Source organism: Oncorhynchus masou, chromosome 28 (genome assembly GCF_036934945.1).
Source record: "Oncorhynchus masou masou isolate Uvic2021 chromosome 28, UVic_Omas_1.1, whole genome shotgun sequence".
Lineage (NCBI taxonomy): Eukaryota > Metazoa > Chordata > Actinopteri > Salmoniformes > Salmonidae > Oncorhynchus > Oncorhynchus masou.
In genome coordinates, this window is record NC_088239.1 from 77,379,680 (window position 1) to 77,398,207 (window position 18,528).

The following is an 18,528-nucleotide window of genomic DNA, read 5'->3' on the forward strand; positions in this document are numbered from 1 at the left end:
TAGTACTGTACAGTGTGTACTCGCCATATATTGGCTCCACTAGGGGCACCATTGAGCCTGAAATAAAGGTTTATCCAACTCCTCTTCTTGATGTTCTGCAGTTGTCGTCGGGATGATGAAGGATAGCAGCCAGCTAGGGAAATGGCTCTTATTGCTTTCAAATGAATGATTCCCAGATTTCTTGCATAAACCATTGGGCTGGGATGGTTTGTTCGGTGGCTGACTGTCAGGTAATTTAACGAATTCATGATAAAACACAGGTCGAGAAGACGAGGATGTGACAGCTATGTTGTGACGGATAGCTAGGCTAGTTAGCTATGTTAGCCACGGCAGAATTGAATACCAATGAACGTGGGCAGTCTTGACACGTAGCAGTTAACACGGGCAGAAGACAGTGGATCAAATCCAGGATATGCACGAATGTAAATCGGGCTGTCGTAGTATGCACTCGGCAGGTTGTTTGTGGAATGTTTTATTGCATATTTAGGTAACTAGTTAACTAGCTTACAACGTTATACAGCTGGCTAGATGTCAGCTCAGGCTCTGATGTGACACGTGTGAGAAAGGGTGCACAGAATGACAAGCGCTGTATAGCCCATGGATGAAACGAGTCAGCGAATGCAAGAATGAATAGAAACGTCGTTATTCCTCTTAAATTATTCGTTTATTCTGCTCTACTGAATTCATAACACTTCTAGCTACCTGACAACTTCAGATGGGCTAGGACGTGTATAAGAGCTCCACAGTGGAGTTCTCATAATACCCATAACATCTAACTGTCAAACGGGGAAAGGGTCCCAATTGTTTTTCCACCATAAATATTTCCCATAGGGTATTTTAGAAACACTTAAAAATAAGGTCTGTATTTCATGTAGGCTTACACTGGCGTGATATTTTGATAACCGTGCGAATCTCTCTCAGGCAAGGTGACGTATCAATATATTCTGCCCTATTCACTCAGATTCGAAAATGTTAATTAGCATCAAAGTAGACCTCATGCAAAACTACAAATCCCTGCAAGTCATTTCTAGCTGACATCTTTGCTAACAGGTATTGTTTCAATTTAAAACTTGCACAAGACAGTTCAGAGAATTGTCCTTTTTTAAATACAGTTAGCCAATTTATTAATTACTACATTCAGCTAACATTAGATAGTTAATCCAGAGATTCTTACCTTTGCCTCAATTCATCAGTCTCTTTCAGATCATGGCATTTGTAATTCTTTAAGATAGCCACATTTAGCATTTTGTTTTTGGGGGGTAAATACAGGCGTACATATTGATAAGTCTCCTTGTCCTAGAGACATTGACACAGTTGTGAAAATGTCACACCAGAGTAGCCTACACAAAACACAGCCCTTATTCCAAGTGTTTCTATAATCTCTTATGGGAAAAATGAATGGAACCATTTCCCTGTTTGACCTCCAGGTTCTATGGGTATTATGACTCATACTGTGGTACTCTGTAAACAACATGGGATTTGATTAATTAAACCATCTGATATGGCATACTTACCAGGTACTGCTTCATTTCTCCCTGTATGAACATGTGGGTGAAGTTAAAAAAAATCCATGAATGTTCTTCAATTTTCTGTCTCTCTTTTGCAGATATCTACTTGATGGATTCCATTGAACATTATTATTAGAATGCAACCAACTGCCTCAATCACTGAAGACTGTTTGACAAAGTATCACCTTGCTTGATAGAACAGGTGCTTCTTGTGAAGGAGGCCTCCAAACTGTCCTCGATTTACTGAACTGGAAAGCAAAATGAAGACATCCCAGACCATAAATCATGACTCTGGTTTACCTGTCGATTTTTGACGGACGTATAAAATAATCACTTGATGTTTCGGTGTGTGTCTGCAGGATACTGACTCTTTCTTTCTCTCTCTCACACACACACACACACACACACACACACACACACACACACACACACACACACACACACACACACACACACACACACACACACTAAAGGACAACTTCTTGTATCAATCCAGAGTTCCCAAAGAGGACCGTCAAAATGTTTTCGGCTCTTAAGAAGCTGGTGGGCACCGAGCCTGGCCAGCTAGGAAACAAAAGCATTCCAGCTGGTTTGCAGTCAATGAACCAGAGCCTACAGAGAAGGTTTGCCAAGGGAGTACAGTATAACAGTAAGTAATTCAGCTCTTGAAAGTGAAATCAAGAAGACCTGAAGCCAGGGATGTTGTCTTAAAGTAATTGTCCAGTGGAAATCTCACTTTCATATTCTGTTCATATTCTGTTCATATTAACTCATAACCAAATAATGTTGACTTGTTCTACACTCGTCTTTATGGCCAATGCATAAATAGGAGAAAAAGAAAATACTTGAAAAACCCTAAAAAAGCTTACTATGTCCTCATATGACTTCATGTTAGCTAATTTTATAAACAGTTTGACTTTTTCATACTCTGTGCTCACACAGAGCTCTGTAAGTACAGTGTTGTAGGACTACATTAGAGAAGATAATTAAAAATGAATTATGGCTATCTGATCACCTTACCCAATGGTCTATTTTTCTATGGGGTCGAAACAAGTATTGTTTGTTTAGGCCTTGTCTTTTGAATGTCAATAACATTGACATGTTCCATACCTGCAGCAGGATGCCTGCAGCCATTCATTTGGAAGGAATATTATGTTTTACGTAAGCTATGTACCTGACTGTTTCTGCGCTCAACAACGTTGTCTTATCTGACTACTAAAGCAGAAACATACTGGCACACATGCTGTTTCACATTAAAGGGTTAGTTCACCCAAAATACAAATCAACAACATTTTATGAAGAGGCCTACCAAGAATGTAGTGTTTGGACCTGGAGAGTTAGCCACCCACGATTTGGGTTTGTTTATTTAGCTACAACATTAGCATTGTCTGCTCAAATCAATAGGAGTGATAGGGTTCCAGTCAGCATACTCCAGTTAGCATACTCCAGTTAGCATACTCCAGTCTGCGTACCTAAGCCTAAATTCCTCAGGAAGAGTTCAAGCACTTCCTTGATTTCTGTTATTGTTGCATTCTCTCCATGAGGGACTTAAATAATATCACAAAAATGTCTCCCTGCTTTTCCCCCTCTCTCTCTCTGTCTCGTTTAGTGAAGATCATCATCCGCGGAGACCGGAACACGGGAAAGAGTGCCCTATGGCACCGACTACAGGGGAAGAAGTTTCTGGAAGAGTACATCCCCACACAAGAAATCCAGGTCTCCAGCATCCACTGGAACTATAAAAGTAAGATGCCGTGTGTTTGTGTGAGAGCCACACACGAGTGGTCCTCTGTAGCTCAGTTGGTGGAGCATGGCTCTTGCCACGTCAGGACAGTGAGTTCGACTCCTGGCATCACCCATACGTCAAATGTATGCACACATGACTGTAAGTTGCTTTGAATAAATGTGCCTGCTAAATGGCATATACTATAATGTTATTTGTACATGCTGTCAAGTCTATGAGCTATAATGTGTATCGTATGGAGAAAACAACTGCCCAAGCCCTTCAAAAGCGCTTCTACAGAGGGAATAGCATCGTAGTATAGACCTATGTACTGAGATGTGACTTTTAAACAACATCGAAGGATTAAACAAACCTTCAGTTTTTAACCATAGGAATGTTGAAAGCTGTAGTCAAATGTTCCCAAACTGTTGATTCAGAATTGTCTGACTTGTTACAGTTTTCTTATGATCAAAGGCATTTTAGTGATTGCAGATTGTGTTTTTTCCCTCTTAGCGACAGACGACGTTGTCAAGGTGGAAGTTTGGGACGTGGTGGACAAAGGTGAGCCTACAGTGTTGCTCAATGTGATTTGCTGTAAAGCAAAAGTGACCAATGTCATCTGCGGTAGATAGGAATGGGTGCAGGCTCTTGTTCTAGCCAAATAGTATTTTCATTTAAGATTAACTTAATCTGGTGTTACTGCATTGTTTGGTTAAAACAAAAGCCTCTACCAGCATTGCGTCTCTGCAGAAGTGTGTTTACGTTTGGCCAACCACTTCTTTAAAGAAAGCTTACTTAAGTGTTCCTGTTGAATGTAAAACACACATTCAGCAAAATGAGGTATTCATAAAAAACTGTGTACAATCTGTAGTTTTGTTCGCATTGAATTCCATGGAATGTTAGTTGACAGTCAATCTGTTACAAATACACTGACATAATTTAAGCTATAACACTGCCATATTGTTCTACCTCTGTCTGTCTGTCTGTCTGACTGTCTGTCTTGATTAATCAGTAATTTCAACTAACTAAAAAACATTTCTTGATTTTATTTTTGCCATTCGTGTTGGTGTTTTCTCATGCATTTTCTACCTCCTGTCACCTCTGTAGGCCAAAAGCCTCCTCCTGAGGGCTTAGGTGAGAGGTAGCCTAGCCTGTGGTTGTGAACTAGTCTAGACTGCCTGTGCAGCTCGGACTGAGTCCTAACCTGAGATCTACAACAAAACTTCCACTTCTGTGGAAATCTCCCATTTATGTCAATCTGTTATTGATATCAATGTGTGATTTATTTAGTTGCACTTGTGTATCTCAAGTAGGAATCAGCCCTTGCACTGACTTTGACATCTTGTCCTGTGTGCTGTGCTTTCTGGAAACATATTCTGGGCTTTACATGGAGTGCTGTGTGGCCATGTTGTAGCCATGGTCAATGGTTTTGTTCTATTGTAAATAAATAAACTTGAGTGGTTTGGCGATAAGTAGCCTAAATGAAGATGACTGCACCATGAAGGGACTCTGAAGGGTTGGGATTATAAGGCCTATGTGGTAGAATAGTGGTGATAACATTAAAGTTAGACCAAGAGATATGACAATATCACTGTACATAGCAGGGCAACTTCCTGCTTACAGAAATGAACAACAACCAAATCTGCCAAGATTACTGCCTCTATTGTCTCAACGGAGGGCATCAATTGAAGAGATAAGACTTGGCAGATTTAAATGACGTGGTTGTTGATAAATGTAATCAGGAAGACACCCCGCTGTGTATGATGTCATGTTGCTGAGTTTACCTTTAATGTAGACTGTTGATGGAATAGCGTGCATAATAATTCTATTGAAATAGCGCTGCAGGTAGATGAATGCCTTGGTTTTGACATTTCTCCTCCTTAAATGACAGGTAGTGAACACTGTGGAGAGCTGAATATGTTAGGTGTCATTTTGAAACCGTGACCTGCTTTTCTGTCATCTTGATTATAAATACGATACAATATGATATACTTTATTGCCCAGTTACATGGACATTCATTTGGTGAAGTCAGCATACAAACACAGAAACACAACACACTATAAATAGACTTTATGATTCGGGTGGGACAGCTTCTTTCTGCCAAACAGAATGGCAGCTGAATGAAAAACATTAAACTATTTTAAGTTTCTCTGGATCACAATAAACCTGGAGAAAAATATAACTTGCTTGCCTATATGTGTTGCGGATGAGCAAATACCCATATTGATAAATGATCAATATGTTAGACACATGGAATTGATTTGCACATAAGCCTACATATTTTAGCATAGTTACCCACTGCTACTTCAAGTGTGTGTTGTCTTTCCTCTTATACATTTTGGTATGCTATACATCCTCTGTGTGAAACCACGGTAAGTGCCTTTCCTTAATTGCTTTTCTGCCTCGCTAATTGTAATCTCCTGTTTTCCCAACCACTGCAGGGAAAGGCAAGAAGCGAGGAGAAATGCTGAAAACGGAGAATGAACCCCTGGAGGTAAGTGCCATATGATTGTTAATCATCAATAACAAATTACCTTCATTTCTTACCATGTCTTTTAAAATACAACCAAAAGAGAATCCCCCTGCTTTGACCAGTGCTCATAACAGAGCATGAAGTCTCCTTGGCCATGTCATGTGTAATATGTCCAATTATAGCACGGTGAAGGGCTGTTCTTAAGCACGACGCAATGCGGAGTGCCTGGATACAGCCCTTAGCTGTGGTATATTGGCCATATACCACAAACCCCCAAGGTGTCTTATTGCTATTATAAACTTGTTACCAACGTAAGTAGAGCAGTAGAAATGAATGAATACTTGTGATATACGGTCTGATATACCACGGCTGTCAGCCAATCAGCATTCAGGGCTCGAACCACACAGCTTATAATTAGCTATATGACATATTTTAGTAATTGCAATGACAAGAAAGGACTTCAAGATTCTGTTGGTTGGAGGATGGTTTTTATATAACCATTTTATTATCAACCTTACATGTAAATGAGTTGGATATAAATTATATTTCATAAATCATACACTGCTCAAAAAAATAAAGGGAACACTAAAATAACACATCCTAGATCTAAATGAATGAAATATTCTTATTAAATACTTTTTTCTTTACATAGTTGAATGTGCTGACAACAAAATCACACAAAAATTATCAATGGAAATCAAATTGATCAACCCATGGAGGTCTGGATTTGGAGTCACACTCAAAATTAAAGTGGAAAACCACACTACAGGCTGATCCAACTTTGATGTAATGTCCTTAAAACAAGTCAAAATGAGGCTCAGTAGTGTGTGTGGCTTCCACGTGCCTGTATGACCCCCCTACAACGCCTGGGCATGCTCCTGATGAGGTGGCCGATGGTCTCCTGAGGGATCTCCTCCCAGACCTGGACTAAAGCATCCGCCAACTCCTGGACAGTCTGTGGTGCAACGTGGCGTTGGTGGATGGAGCGAGACATGATGTCCCAGATGTGCTCAATTGGATTCAGGTCTGGGGAATGGGCAGGCCAGTCCATAGCATCAATACCTTCCTCTTGCAGGAAATACTGACACACTCCAGCCACATGAGGTCTTGCATTGTCTTGCATTAGGAGGAACCGCACCAGCATATGGTCTCACAAGGGGTCTGAGGATCTCATCTCGGTACCTAATGGCAGTCAGGCTACCTCTGGCGAGCACATGGAGGGCTGTGCGGGCCCCAAAGAAATGCCACCCCACACTATGACTGACCCACTGCCAAACCGGTCATGCTGGAGGATGTTGCAGGCAGCAGAACGTTCTCCACGGCGTCTCCAGACTCTGTCACGTCTGTCACGTGCTCAGTGTGAACTTGCTTTAATCTGTGAAGAGCACAGGGCGCCAGTGGCAAATTTTCCAATCTTGGTGTTCTCTGGCAAATGCCAAACGTCCTGCATGGTGTTGGGCTGTAAGCACAAACCCCACCTGTGGACGTCGGGCCCTCATACCACCCTCATGGAGTCTGTGTCTGACCGTTTGAGCAGACACATGCACATGTGTGGCCTGCTGGAGGTCATTTTGCAGGGCTCTGGCAGTGCTCCCCCTGCTCCTTCTGCTGCTGGGTTGTTGCACTCCTACGGCCTCCTCCACGTCTCCTGATGTACTGGCCTGTCTCCTGGTAGCGCCTCCATGCTCTGGACACTACGCTGACAGACACAGCAAACCTTCTTGCCACAGCTCGCATTGATGTGCCATCCTGGATGAGCTGCACTACCTGAGCCACTTGTGTGGGTTGTAGACTCCGTCTCATGCTACCACCAGAGTGAAAGCACCGGCAGCATTCAAAAGTGACCAAAACATCAGCCAGGAAGCATAGGAACTTGAGAAGTGGTCTGTGGTTATCACCTGCAGAACCACTCCTTTATTAGGGGTGTCTTGCTAATTGCCCATAATTTCCACCTGTTGTCTATTCCATTTGCACAACAGCATGTGAAATGTATTGTCAATCAGTGTTGCTTCCTAAGTGGACAGTTTGATTTCACAGAAGTGTGATTGACTTGGAGTTACATTGTATTGTTTGAGTGTTCCCTTTATTTTTTTGAGCAGTGTATATAGACCTTTTATTTATTGATATATATATACACACACACACAGTGCACTTGGAAAGTATACCAGAACCCTTGACTTTTTCCACATTTTATTATGTTACAGCCTTATTCTAAAAGTTATTAAATTAATGTTTTTCCTCATCAATCTACACACAATACCCCATAATGACAAAGCGAAAATAGGTTTTTAGAAGTACCTTATTTTTAGAAATACCTTATTTACAGAAGTATTCAGACCCTTTCCTATGAGACTCGATATTGAGCTCTGGTGCATCCTGTTTCCAGATATTTCTACAATTTGATTGGAGTCCACCTGTGATAAATTCAATTGATTGGACATGATTTGGAAAGGCACACACCTGTCTATATAAGGTCACACAGTTGACAGTGCATGTCAGAGCAAAAACCAAGCCATGATGTTGAAGGAATTGTCCGTAGAGCTCTGAGACAGGATTGTGTCAAGGCACGTGTATGGGGAAGGGTACCAAATTTCTGCAGCATTGAAGGTCCCAAAGAACACAGTGGCCTCCATCATTCTTAAATGGAAGGAGTTTGGAACCACCAAGACTCTTCCTAGAGCTGGCCGCCCAGCCAAACTGAGCAAAAGGGGGAGAAGGGCCTTGGTCAGGGAGGTGACCAAGAACCTGATGGTCACTCTGACAGAGCTCTAGAGTTCGTCTGTGGAGGTGGGAGAACCATCCAGAAGGACAACCATCGCTGCAGCACTCCACCAATCAGGCCTTTATGGTAGTGGCCAGATGGAAGCCACTCCTCAATAAAAGGCACATGACAGCCCGCTTGGAGTTTGCCAAAAGGCACCTAAAGGACTCTCACCATGAGAAACAAGAGCCTCTGGTCGGATGAAACCAAGATTGAACTCTTTGGCCTGAATATCAAGTGTCATGTCTGGAGGAAACCTGGCACCATCCCTACGGTGAAGCATGGTGGTGGCAGCATTATGCTGTAGGGATGTTTTGAGTAGCAGGAACTGAGACTTGTCAGGATCGAGGGAAAGATGAACAGAGCAAAGTACAGAGAGCTCTTTGATGAAAACCTGCTCCAGAGCGCTCAGGACCTCAGACTGGGGCGAAGGTTCACCTTCCAATAGGACAACAACCCTAAGCACATAGCCAAGACAACGCAGGAGTGGCTTCGGGACAAGTCTCTGAATGTCCTTCAGTGTCCCAGCCAGAGCCCGAACTTGAACACGATCGAACATCTCTGGAGAGACCTGAAAAAAGCTGTGCAGCGACGCTCCCCATCCAACCTGACAGAGTTTGAGAGGATCTTCAGAGAAGAATGGGAGGAACTCCCCAAGTACAGGTGTGCCAAGCTTGTAGCGTCATACCCAAGAAGACTCGAGGCTGTTGTCGCTGGCAAAGGTGCTTCAAAAAAGTACTGAGTAAAGGGTCTGAATACTTAGGTAAACGTGATTTTTTTTTATTTTTATAAATGTTCAACATTTTGGAAAACCTGTTTTTGCTTTTCATTATGGGGTATCGTGTGTAGATATAATTTTTGAATATGGCTGTAACTTAACAAAATGTGGAAAAAGTCAAGGGGTCTGAATACTTTCCGAATGCGCTGTACATAGCTCTGAATATCAATGAGGCCTAATGGAGAATGGTTTTCTCCTCTGTTGTGTTACTAGAATGAGACTGAGATGGCTCTGGATGCAGAGTTCCTGGACGTGTACAAGAACTGCAATGGAGTCATCATGATGTTCGACATCACCAAACAATGGTGAGCCTCTCTGTCTTTCTCTTTATCTCTCTCCTGTCCTCTTTCTTTTTATAGATCACTCTCTTTCTCGCTGTCTGGCTTTCTTTCTGTTTCTCCTTCCCTGCCCCCAACACACATCATGTAAAGTGACATGGGCTACAGGGCAACTAGACAGTCAAGAATCCAATTATATCCGGGTCGGTGTGTGACAGCCAGTGATACGACTATCTGACGCAGGTCAGTGTGTGACAGCCAGTGATACGACTATCTGACCCAGGTCAGTGTGTGACAGCCAGTGATACGACTATCTGACCCAGGTCAGTGTGTGACAGCCAGTGATACGACTATCTGACCCAGGTCAGTGTGTGACAGCCAGTGATACGACTATCGTGTGACAGCCAGTGATACGACTATTTGACCCAGGTCAGTGTGTGACAGCCAGTGATACAACTATCTGACCCAGGTCACAAAGATGTGCACAGAACTGGAAAAAAAGTATCTCTGATTATTAGTGTCTGTTTGAAGAGCCAGAACTTGATAACCCACCTCTAGTTGACTCTTTGTGAATGACTTAAACCAAGGCTTATTTTAGGAATTGTTGTTCAGCTAGCTTTCAAATCAAATCAAATGTTATTTGTCACATACACGTGTTTAGCAGATGTTATTGCGGGTGTAGCGAAATGCTGGTGTTTCTAGCTCCAACAGTGCAGTTAGTGGTTTGACAAGATATTGTATTTCAGTTTACTAATTTACTTTCTGTTGCTCTTGATAAGATAAATCAAAGGTTCCCAGTTTTGCATCTCTAGATATCCAAGCTTGACTAGTATAATTTGCATATTGAAGAACCACACAAGATTGACAGTACATTATCAGTACATTATCAGTACATTGTCGGTACATTATCAGTACATTATCGGTACATTATCTGTACATTATCGGTACATTATTAGTACATTATCAGTACATTATCAGTACATTATTACAGTATTATTGAGACACGGCCACCATTTTTATAAATCTCAAGACGGGAGTGTTTTTGAATCCCTCTTTAATTTGTATATTTATTAACAATTAACCGACTACAATACCCTTTCATTCTTCCCTCTAGCTTATATTTTGCGCTCAAGTCATGGGTCTATTTCACAGGACATTTGACTACATTGTGCGGGAGCTGCCCAAAGTGCCTACACACGTGCCTGTCTGTGTGTTGGGCAACCAGAGGGACATGGGCGAACACCGGGTCATCCTGCCCGACGACACCCGAGAGTTCCTCTGTCACCTCAACAGGTAGGGGGTTCCACAACTGCCGCGGGGTACAGTTGACTCATTCTGTAACTCTCAAGGAGTTATGATGGTCATTGCTTTGCAGGAGTGTATCACTTTAGTGTTTTCTTCTCCAATGGTAAAAGTGTGCAAAACTCTCTACCCTCCTCTATCTATTACAGAGTGCTACACCACTCACCTCGTCCTTCACATGCAGAAATATCTGTCTCGAAGGGACACTTTTAAGGGAGTGTTGCGCTGTAACCCCTGAACTAATCATATTGAAATCTCTAGCTTTGTTAGTCTTTGTCAATAGATTTCATGAAACACATTCCTGATCAGTGATGTAGTGGTGAAATAATAAGTGGCTGTACTGGCTCCCTATACTTTCAATGCATTTTTCTGCAAAAGGTGGGTGAACTGCGTTACTTTCATTTACCCTCCGCTACACCACTGGTCCTGATATGTCCTCTACTTGCTTTGCATTTGCATTTGCAGGCCTCCAGGTTCTTCTTACATCCACTACGCTGAATCTTCCATGAAGAATGGCTTTGGCCTCAAGTACCTGCACCGCTTCTTCAATATCCCCTTCTTACAGCTGCAGGTCAGTCCAAATAAAATGTCTGCTTCTTCAACATCCCCTTCTTACAGCTGCAGGTCAGTCCAAATAAAATGGCTGCTTCTTCAACATCCCCTTCTTACAGCTGCAGGTCAGTCCAAATAAACTGGCTGCTTCTTCAACATCCCCTTCTTACAGCTGCAGGTCAGTCCAAATAAAATGGCTGCTTCTTCAACATCCCCTTCTTACAGCTGCAGGTCAGTCCAAATAAAATGGCTGCTTCTTCAACATCCCCTTCTTACAGCTGCAGGTCAGTCCAAATAAAATGGCTGCTTCTTCAACATCCCCTTCTTACAGCTGCAGGTCAGTCCAAATAAAATGTCTGCTTCTTCAACATCCCCTTCTTACAGCTGCAGGTCAGTCCAAATAAAATGGCTGCATCTTCAACATTCCTATGGAATATGTGGAAAAGGCCCCCTTTTTCTCCTAGATTGGTCCTTTGAGCTGCGTATATACGAGTTGCCCCTAATTACTGATACAGGGTCAGATTGTCCCGTTTGGCTCAGTTGTTAGGGCATGGCGCTTGCAATACCAGGATTGTGGGTTCGATTCCCATCGGGGACCAGAATGGGGGGGGGGAGTATGAAAATGTAGGCACTCACTACTGTTAATCGCTCTGTATAAGAGAATCTGCTAAATGACAACGATGTAAAAATAATAATAATAATAATAATTATCCCCTTAAAATCTCTTAAGGATTCGCCCCTTTTTTTACATTTTCGCCTAAAATGACATACCCAAATCTAACTGCTTGTAGCTCAGGACCTGAAATGACATACCCAACAAATCTAACTGCCTGTCTCTCAGGACCTGAAATGACATACCCAACAAATCTAACTGCCTGTCTCTCAGGACCTGAAATGACATACCCAACAAATCTAACTGCCTGTCTCTCAGGACCTGAAATGACATACCCAACAAATCTAACTGCCTGTCTCTCAGGACCTAAAATGACATACCCAACAAATCTAACTGCCTGTAGCTCAGGACCTAAAATGACATACCCAAATCTAACTGCCTGTAGCTCAGGACCTGTTATGACACACCCAAATCTAACTGCCTGTAGCTCAGGACCTGAAACAAGGATATGCATATTCTTGACACCATTTGAAAGGAAACACTTTGAAGTGTGTTGACATGTGAAATGAATGTAGGAGAATATAACACATTAGATCTGGTAAAAGATAATACAAAGAAAAAAAAACATGTTTTTTTTGTACCATCATCTTTTAAATGGAAGAGAAAGGCCATAATGTATTATTCCAGCCCAGGTGCAATTTTGATTTTGGCCCTAGATGGAAGCAGTGTATGTGCAAAGTCTTAGACTAATCCAATGAACCATTGCATTTCTGTTCAAAATTTTGTGTCAAGACTGCCCAAATGTGCCAAATTGGTTTATTAATAACTTCAAGTTCATAACTGTGCACTCTCCTCAAACAATAGCATGGTAATCCTTCACTGTAATAGCTACTGTAAATTGAACAGTGCAGTTAGCTTAAATTCTTGTTAATCTTTCTGCCAATATCAGATATGTCTATGTCCTGGGTTACTTACAACCTCATGCTAATCGCATTAGCCTACGTTAGCTCAACTGTCAATCCTGTAGAGGTTTTAATGGTTTACGGATAGGTGAAGGGAAGGGTTGTCTAATCTTAGACCTACAACTTCTACCTCGAGCTTCCTTCAGATGCAGTTTAGTCAAAACAAAATGTCCACCGTCAAGGCCCAATTGGTCATATATGGCATCCCCTCTAACCATGAGCCCTCTTTCTATTCATGATTACTTTATCAATGAGTAACACAGGGAAAGAGAAGCCAATACTCTTTTTAAGTGAATTATGAACTACTACCCCAGTACGTGTCAGAGATGATCAGACTATTTTAGACATGGCTTCGGTGTTGTGCATCGATGTCTTGAGAGTAGGGTATAAATATGCGGCACACCCTGGCTCGCTATAATGTTCAACACTGTAACTTCACTCTTACGAACACTGCCCTGTCCACGGTTGGTGTTAAAAATTTACAGAGTCATTGTTCATTCAGTGGTGTTACATTATTCAAGGCGAAAATGACACGGGGCACGGAGTCCTGTATCCTCTTCTCTTCTGTCGTTTGAATTTTGGCTGAAAATGAACATTCAGGTTTAATTAGTCGTATGTAGAAGATACATACGTTATACATCGTCCAATGAAATGCTCACTTGCAGGTTTCTTCTCGACAATGCAACAATAATAAGAAATAATATAAGAATACGATCATGAAGTTAACAGCTCAGTAGAATAAAATGTTTAGCATAAGTATAGTAGAGGAAGGTACAATTTAGTATAGATATGGACCAACTTTTCCTGATTACCTGACGTCTTTAGCCTTTCCCCCCTTTCTTGTTCTTTCTGAAATGTATGGTTGGACACCTGGGCTGAATCTCATGAATGTTTCAGTGCAGGGTAGTATGGCTTCTCACCTCCCTTCTTCACAGATCTATTTCTCCGTAAGTTCAGAGGGAGGTGGAAGCAAATTAGAGACTGGAGTGGAGGATGAGGGAGGAGGGGATCAGAGAGAAAAGGGAGTAGTGGAGGATGAAGGGAAAAGTTGCCTCGTGACTTTTGAAAAACTCAGATAATTGCCTATACTAGCGTAGAACAACGCTACATCTTACCGTTACCGGAAGAACCAGATTTTGTATGGAAATAAAATGTTGTTCCATTATTTATGATGATGTTTGACAAATGAGGACCCTAGAATGTGACATTGGCGTACAACAGATCTCGTGTATACATCAGAAGAGCAGATTTCACAGTTGTTAAATGTTGTTTTGGGAATTTCTATCTTTCTCTCAAGGGATTGAATTTCTCGACTGCTAACTACAGATATAGGCCTAGCTCAGGCGTCGGCATGTGAAACCCTTGACTGCTAACTACAGATATAGGCCAAGCTCAGGCGTCGGCATGTGAAACCCTTGACTGCGAACTACAGATATAGGCCTAGCTCAGGCGTCGGCATTTGAAACCCTTGACTGAGAACTTCAGATATAGGCCTAGCTCAGGCATTGGCATGTGAAACCCTTGACTGCTAACTACAGATATAGGCCAAGCTCAGGCGTCGGCATGTGAAACCCTTGACTGCGAACTACAGATATAGGCCTAGCTCAGGCGTCGGCATTTGAAACCCTTGACTGAGAACTTCAGATATAGGCCTAGCTCAGGCATTGGCATGTGAAACCCTTGACTGAGAACTACAGATATAGGCCTAGCTCAGGCGTCGGCATGTGAAACCCTTGACTGAGAACTACAGATATAGGCCTAGCTCAGGCGTCGGCATGTGAAACCCTTGACTGCGAACTACAGATATAGGCCAAGCTCAGGCGTCGGCATGTGAAACCCTTGACTGCGAACTACAGATATAGGCCAAGCTCAGGCGTCGGCATGTGAAACCCTTGACTGAGAACTACAGATATAGGCCTAGCTCAGGCGTCGGCATGTGAAACCCTTGACTGAGAACTTCAGATATAGGCCTAACTCAGACGTCGGCATGTGAAACCCTTGACTGCGAACTACAGATATAGGCCTAGCTCAGGCGTCGGCATGTGAAACCCTTGACTGAGAACTTCAGATATAGGCCTAGCTCAGGCGTCGGCATGTGAAACCCTTGACTGAGAACTTCAGATATAGGCCTAGCTCAGGCGTCGGCATGTGAAACCCTTGACTGCGAACTACAGATATAGGCCAAGCTCAGGCGTCGGCATGTGAAACCCTTGACTGCGAACTACAGATATAGGCCAAGCTCAGGCGTCGGCATGTGAAACCCTTGACTGCGAACTACAGATATAGGCCAAGCTCAGGCATTGGCATGTGAAACCCTTGACTGAGAACTACAGATATAGGCCTAGCTCAGGCGTCGGCATGTGAAACCCTTGACTGCGAACTACAGATATAGGCCAAGCTCAGGCATTGGCATGTGAAACCCTTGACTGAGAACTACAGATATAGGCCTAGCTCAGGCGTCGGCATGTGAAACCCTTGACTGAGAACTACAGATATAGGCCTAGCTCAGGCGTCGGCATGTGAAACCCTTGACTGCGAACTACAGACATAGGCCAAGCTCAGGCGTCGGCATGTGAAACCCTTCTGGATGGAAACTCTTAAGCGCTTGAGTGCCTCTGCTTCATTTCCCACATAACAACACATCCCTGATACGTGCCATGTCCCACGACAGTGGTTTGAGGTTTTGCTCACATGAAAGCCTTTCAGTGTTTTCCACAAGTACCTGGAGTAGCCAGCCTTAATAGAAAATGTAGCCAGCCAGGCCTCCCTGGGCTTGTCCTCTTGGGTTCGGAAACTTTTACTGAACGACCTACATTTTGGTTGTTTCTTGTACATTCTAATGCCTTGATTCCATCAGAAATACACAGCTAAATGAATATACCTTCCAAATTGGAAAAAGTAGTTGTGGTATTATGTAGAAGGACATGACTTTACAATGTATGAAAATGGATGAATTCAGTGTATTGTTAGTGGTTTTGCATATTGTCTAGGCTTATATGATCAGGATTATTTTCTAAGTAAAATGATATGAAACATTTTTGAACATTTAACCTGTCTTCTCTTGAGATTAAGGTCTTATTTACATGTTTACTGCAAGATTGAATTGCCACAATGGTGTTTGTTCTTGCCACAGTGGTGTTTGTTCTTGCCACAATGAAATGTGGCTGCTATATGAAACACGCCAAAGAAAATAGATGAATGTCCCGGGAAACAAAAATATGACTAAGTGGATTTTAGAAGGAGCACAAAGAAATGTAGGCGCACAATGAAAGTATTTGAGGAAGAGTGTTTTTGTGATCAGAAATTACTAAAAGTTAATGAATTAAAGGTTTTTGGGGGGTGTTCAAAGCTCAATAAAATACAATGTATTCTAAAATATTTCAGTTACTTGGGTGAGACAACATTTTTAAGGGGCGGGCCTTTACCGTGGTAGAGGTAGGATTCCCATGTTTGTCTGAGAGATGAGATTCTTTACTAGTAGCAGTTGAGAACTCAAATTAACAACAACCTAGTGTGTGTGAGCAGAACGATGTAAATAGCCAAGAAACACGAGGACAAAGTCACACTTTCGTAGACTTTTGGATAAATTAGACCAACTTCTATGCTTGTGTGCTTCTAAAAATGAATCTTTCAGCACTTCACTCACATTGCACACACCACTCCAGGCACTGTTGCTGTGGTCCAGGCACTGTTGCTGTGGTCCAGGCACTGTTGCTGCGCGTGAGGTGGGATATATATATATACACACACACATATCATTTTTTTTTTTTTTTTTTACCTTTATTTAACCAGGTAGGCTAGTTGAGAACAAGTTCTCATTTACAACTGCAACCTGGCCAAGATAAAGCAAAGCAGTGTGACACATACAACAACACAGAGTTACATGTGGAATAAACAAGCGTACAGTCAATAACACAATAAGGGAAAAAAGAAAGTCTATACAGTCTGTGCAAATGGCATGAGGAGGTAAGGCAATAAATAGGCCATAGTAGCGAAGTAATTACAATTTAGCAGATTAACACTGGAGTGATGGATGAGCAAATGGTTATGTGCAAGTAGAAATGCTGGTGTGAAAAAGAGCAGAAAATTATATAAAAACAATATGGGGATGAGGTAGGCAGATTGGTTGGGCTATTTACAGATGGGCTATGTACAGCTGTAGCGATCGGTTAACAGCTCAGATAGCTGATGTTTAAAATGAGTGAGGGAAATATAAGTCTCCAGCTTTAGCGATTTTTGCAATTCGTACCGGTCAATGGCAGCAGAGAACTGGAAGGAAAGGTGGCCAAAGGAGGTGTTGGCTTTGGGGATGACCAGTGAGATATACCTACTGGAGCGCGTGCTACGGGTGGGTGTTGCCATCGTGACCAGTGAGCCTCAGCTCAGGCGGAGCTTTACCTAGCATAGACTTATAGATGACCTGGAGCCAATGGGTCTAGCGACGAATATGTAGCGAGGGCCAGCCGACTAGAGCATATAGGTCGCAGTGGTGGGTGGTATAAGGGGATTTGGTGACAAAACGGACGGCACTGTGATGGCAGAGTGCATCCAATTTGCTGAGTAGAGTATTGGAAGCTATTTTGTAAATGACATCGCCGAAGTTGAGGATCAGTAGGATAGTCAGTTTTACGAGGGTATGTTTGGCGGCGTGAGTGAAGGAGGCTTTGTTGCGAAATAGGAAGATGATTCTAGATTTAATTTTGGATTGGAGATGTTTAAGATGAGTCTGGAAGGAGAGTTTACAGTCTAGCCAGACACCTAGGTTTTTGTAGTTGTCCACATATTCGAAGTCAGAATCGTCCAGAGTAGTGATGCTCGTCGGGCGGGCGGGTACGGGCAGTGAACGGTTGAAAAGCATGCATTTGGTTTTACTAGCGTTTAAGAGCAGGTCACGGAAGGAGTGTTGTATGGCATTGAAGCTCGTTTGGAGGTTAGTTAACACAGTGTCCAAAGAATGGTCAGATGTATACAGACTGGTGTCGTCTACGTAGAGGTGGATCAGGGAATCACCCGCCGCAGAGCGACATCGTTGATATATACAGAGAAAAGAGTCAGCCCGAGAATTAAACCATGTGGTACCCCCATAGAGACTGCCAGAGGTCCGGACAACAGCCCCTCGATTTGACACACTGAACTCTGTCTGAGAAGTAGTTGGTGAACCAGGCGAGGCAGTCATTTGAGAAACCAAGGCTGTTGAGTCTGCCGATAAGAATGCGGTGATTGACAGAGTCGAAAGCCTTGGCCAAGGTCGATGAAGACGGCTGCACAGTACTGTATTTTATCGACGGCGGCTATGATATCGTTTAGAACCTTGAGCGTGAGGTGCACCCGTGACCGGCTCGGAAACCGGATATGGGACTATACGTAGTTCTTTGCATGGAAATAAGAAGTCATTCTTATTTCTACAATTGTGTGGTATAACTACAACCTATGAAACAAAATGACAGAGTTGTGTGTGTGGTCATTCTTACATTTTTCAGGTCGCACACATCTATTTTTAGGCGCATATTCAAGTAAAATGGTCGCACTGTAGAGCACTGAAATTCACTCACACTGTTGGTTTGACTGCAACCAACC

At 42.6% G+C, this 18,528-nt stretch overlaps 1 protein-coding gene across 3 annotated transcripts in view; it reads left to right on the forward strand.

Moving 5' to 3' along the window:
- Positions 1 to 94: 94 nt before the first annotated feature.
- The window catches only part of LOC135518335 (rab-like protein 6), a 37,647-nt gene continuing 19,213 nt past the window's right edge, over positions 95 to 18,528 (forward strand). Inside the window, exons 1-9 of one of the 3 annotated variants that reach the window (XM_064943434.1) lie at positions 95 to 230; positions 1,607 to 1,853; positions 2,005 to 2,157; positions 3,118 to 3,252; positions 3,745 to 3,791; positions 5,670 to 5,726; positions 9,458 to 9,549; positions 10,675 to 10,815; positions 11,290 to 11,395. In XM_064943434.1, the coding sequence (XP_064799506.1) occupies positions 2,028 to 2,157; positions 3,118 to 3,252; positions 3,745 to 3,791; positions 5,670 to 5,726; positions 9,458 to 9,549; positions 10,675 to 10,815; positions 11,290 to 11,395 (708 nt within the window). In that variant the 5' untranslated portion in view covers positions 95 to 230; positions 1,607 to 1,853; positions 2,005 to 2,027. Of the gene's footprint in view, positions 231 to 1,606; positions 2,158 to 3,117; positions 3,253 to 3,744; positions 3,793 to 5,669; positions 5,727 to 9,457; positions 9,550 to 10,674; positions 10,816 to 11,289; positions 11,396 to 18,528 lie in introns of all 3 variants that reach the window. The other 2 variants (XM_064943436.1, XM_064943433.1) reach the window with 2 other exon arrangements.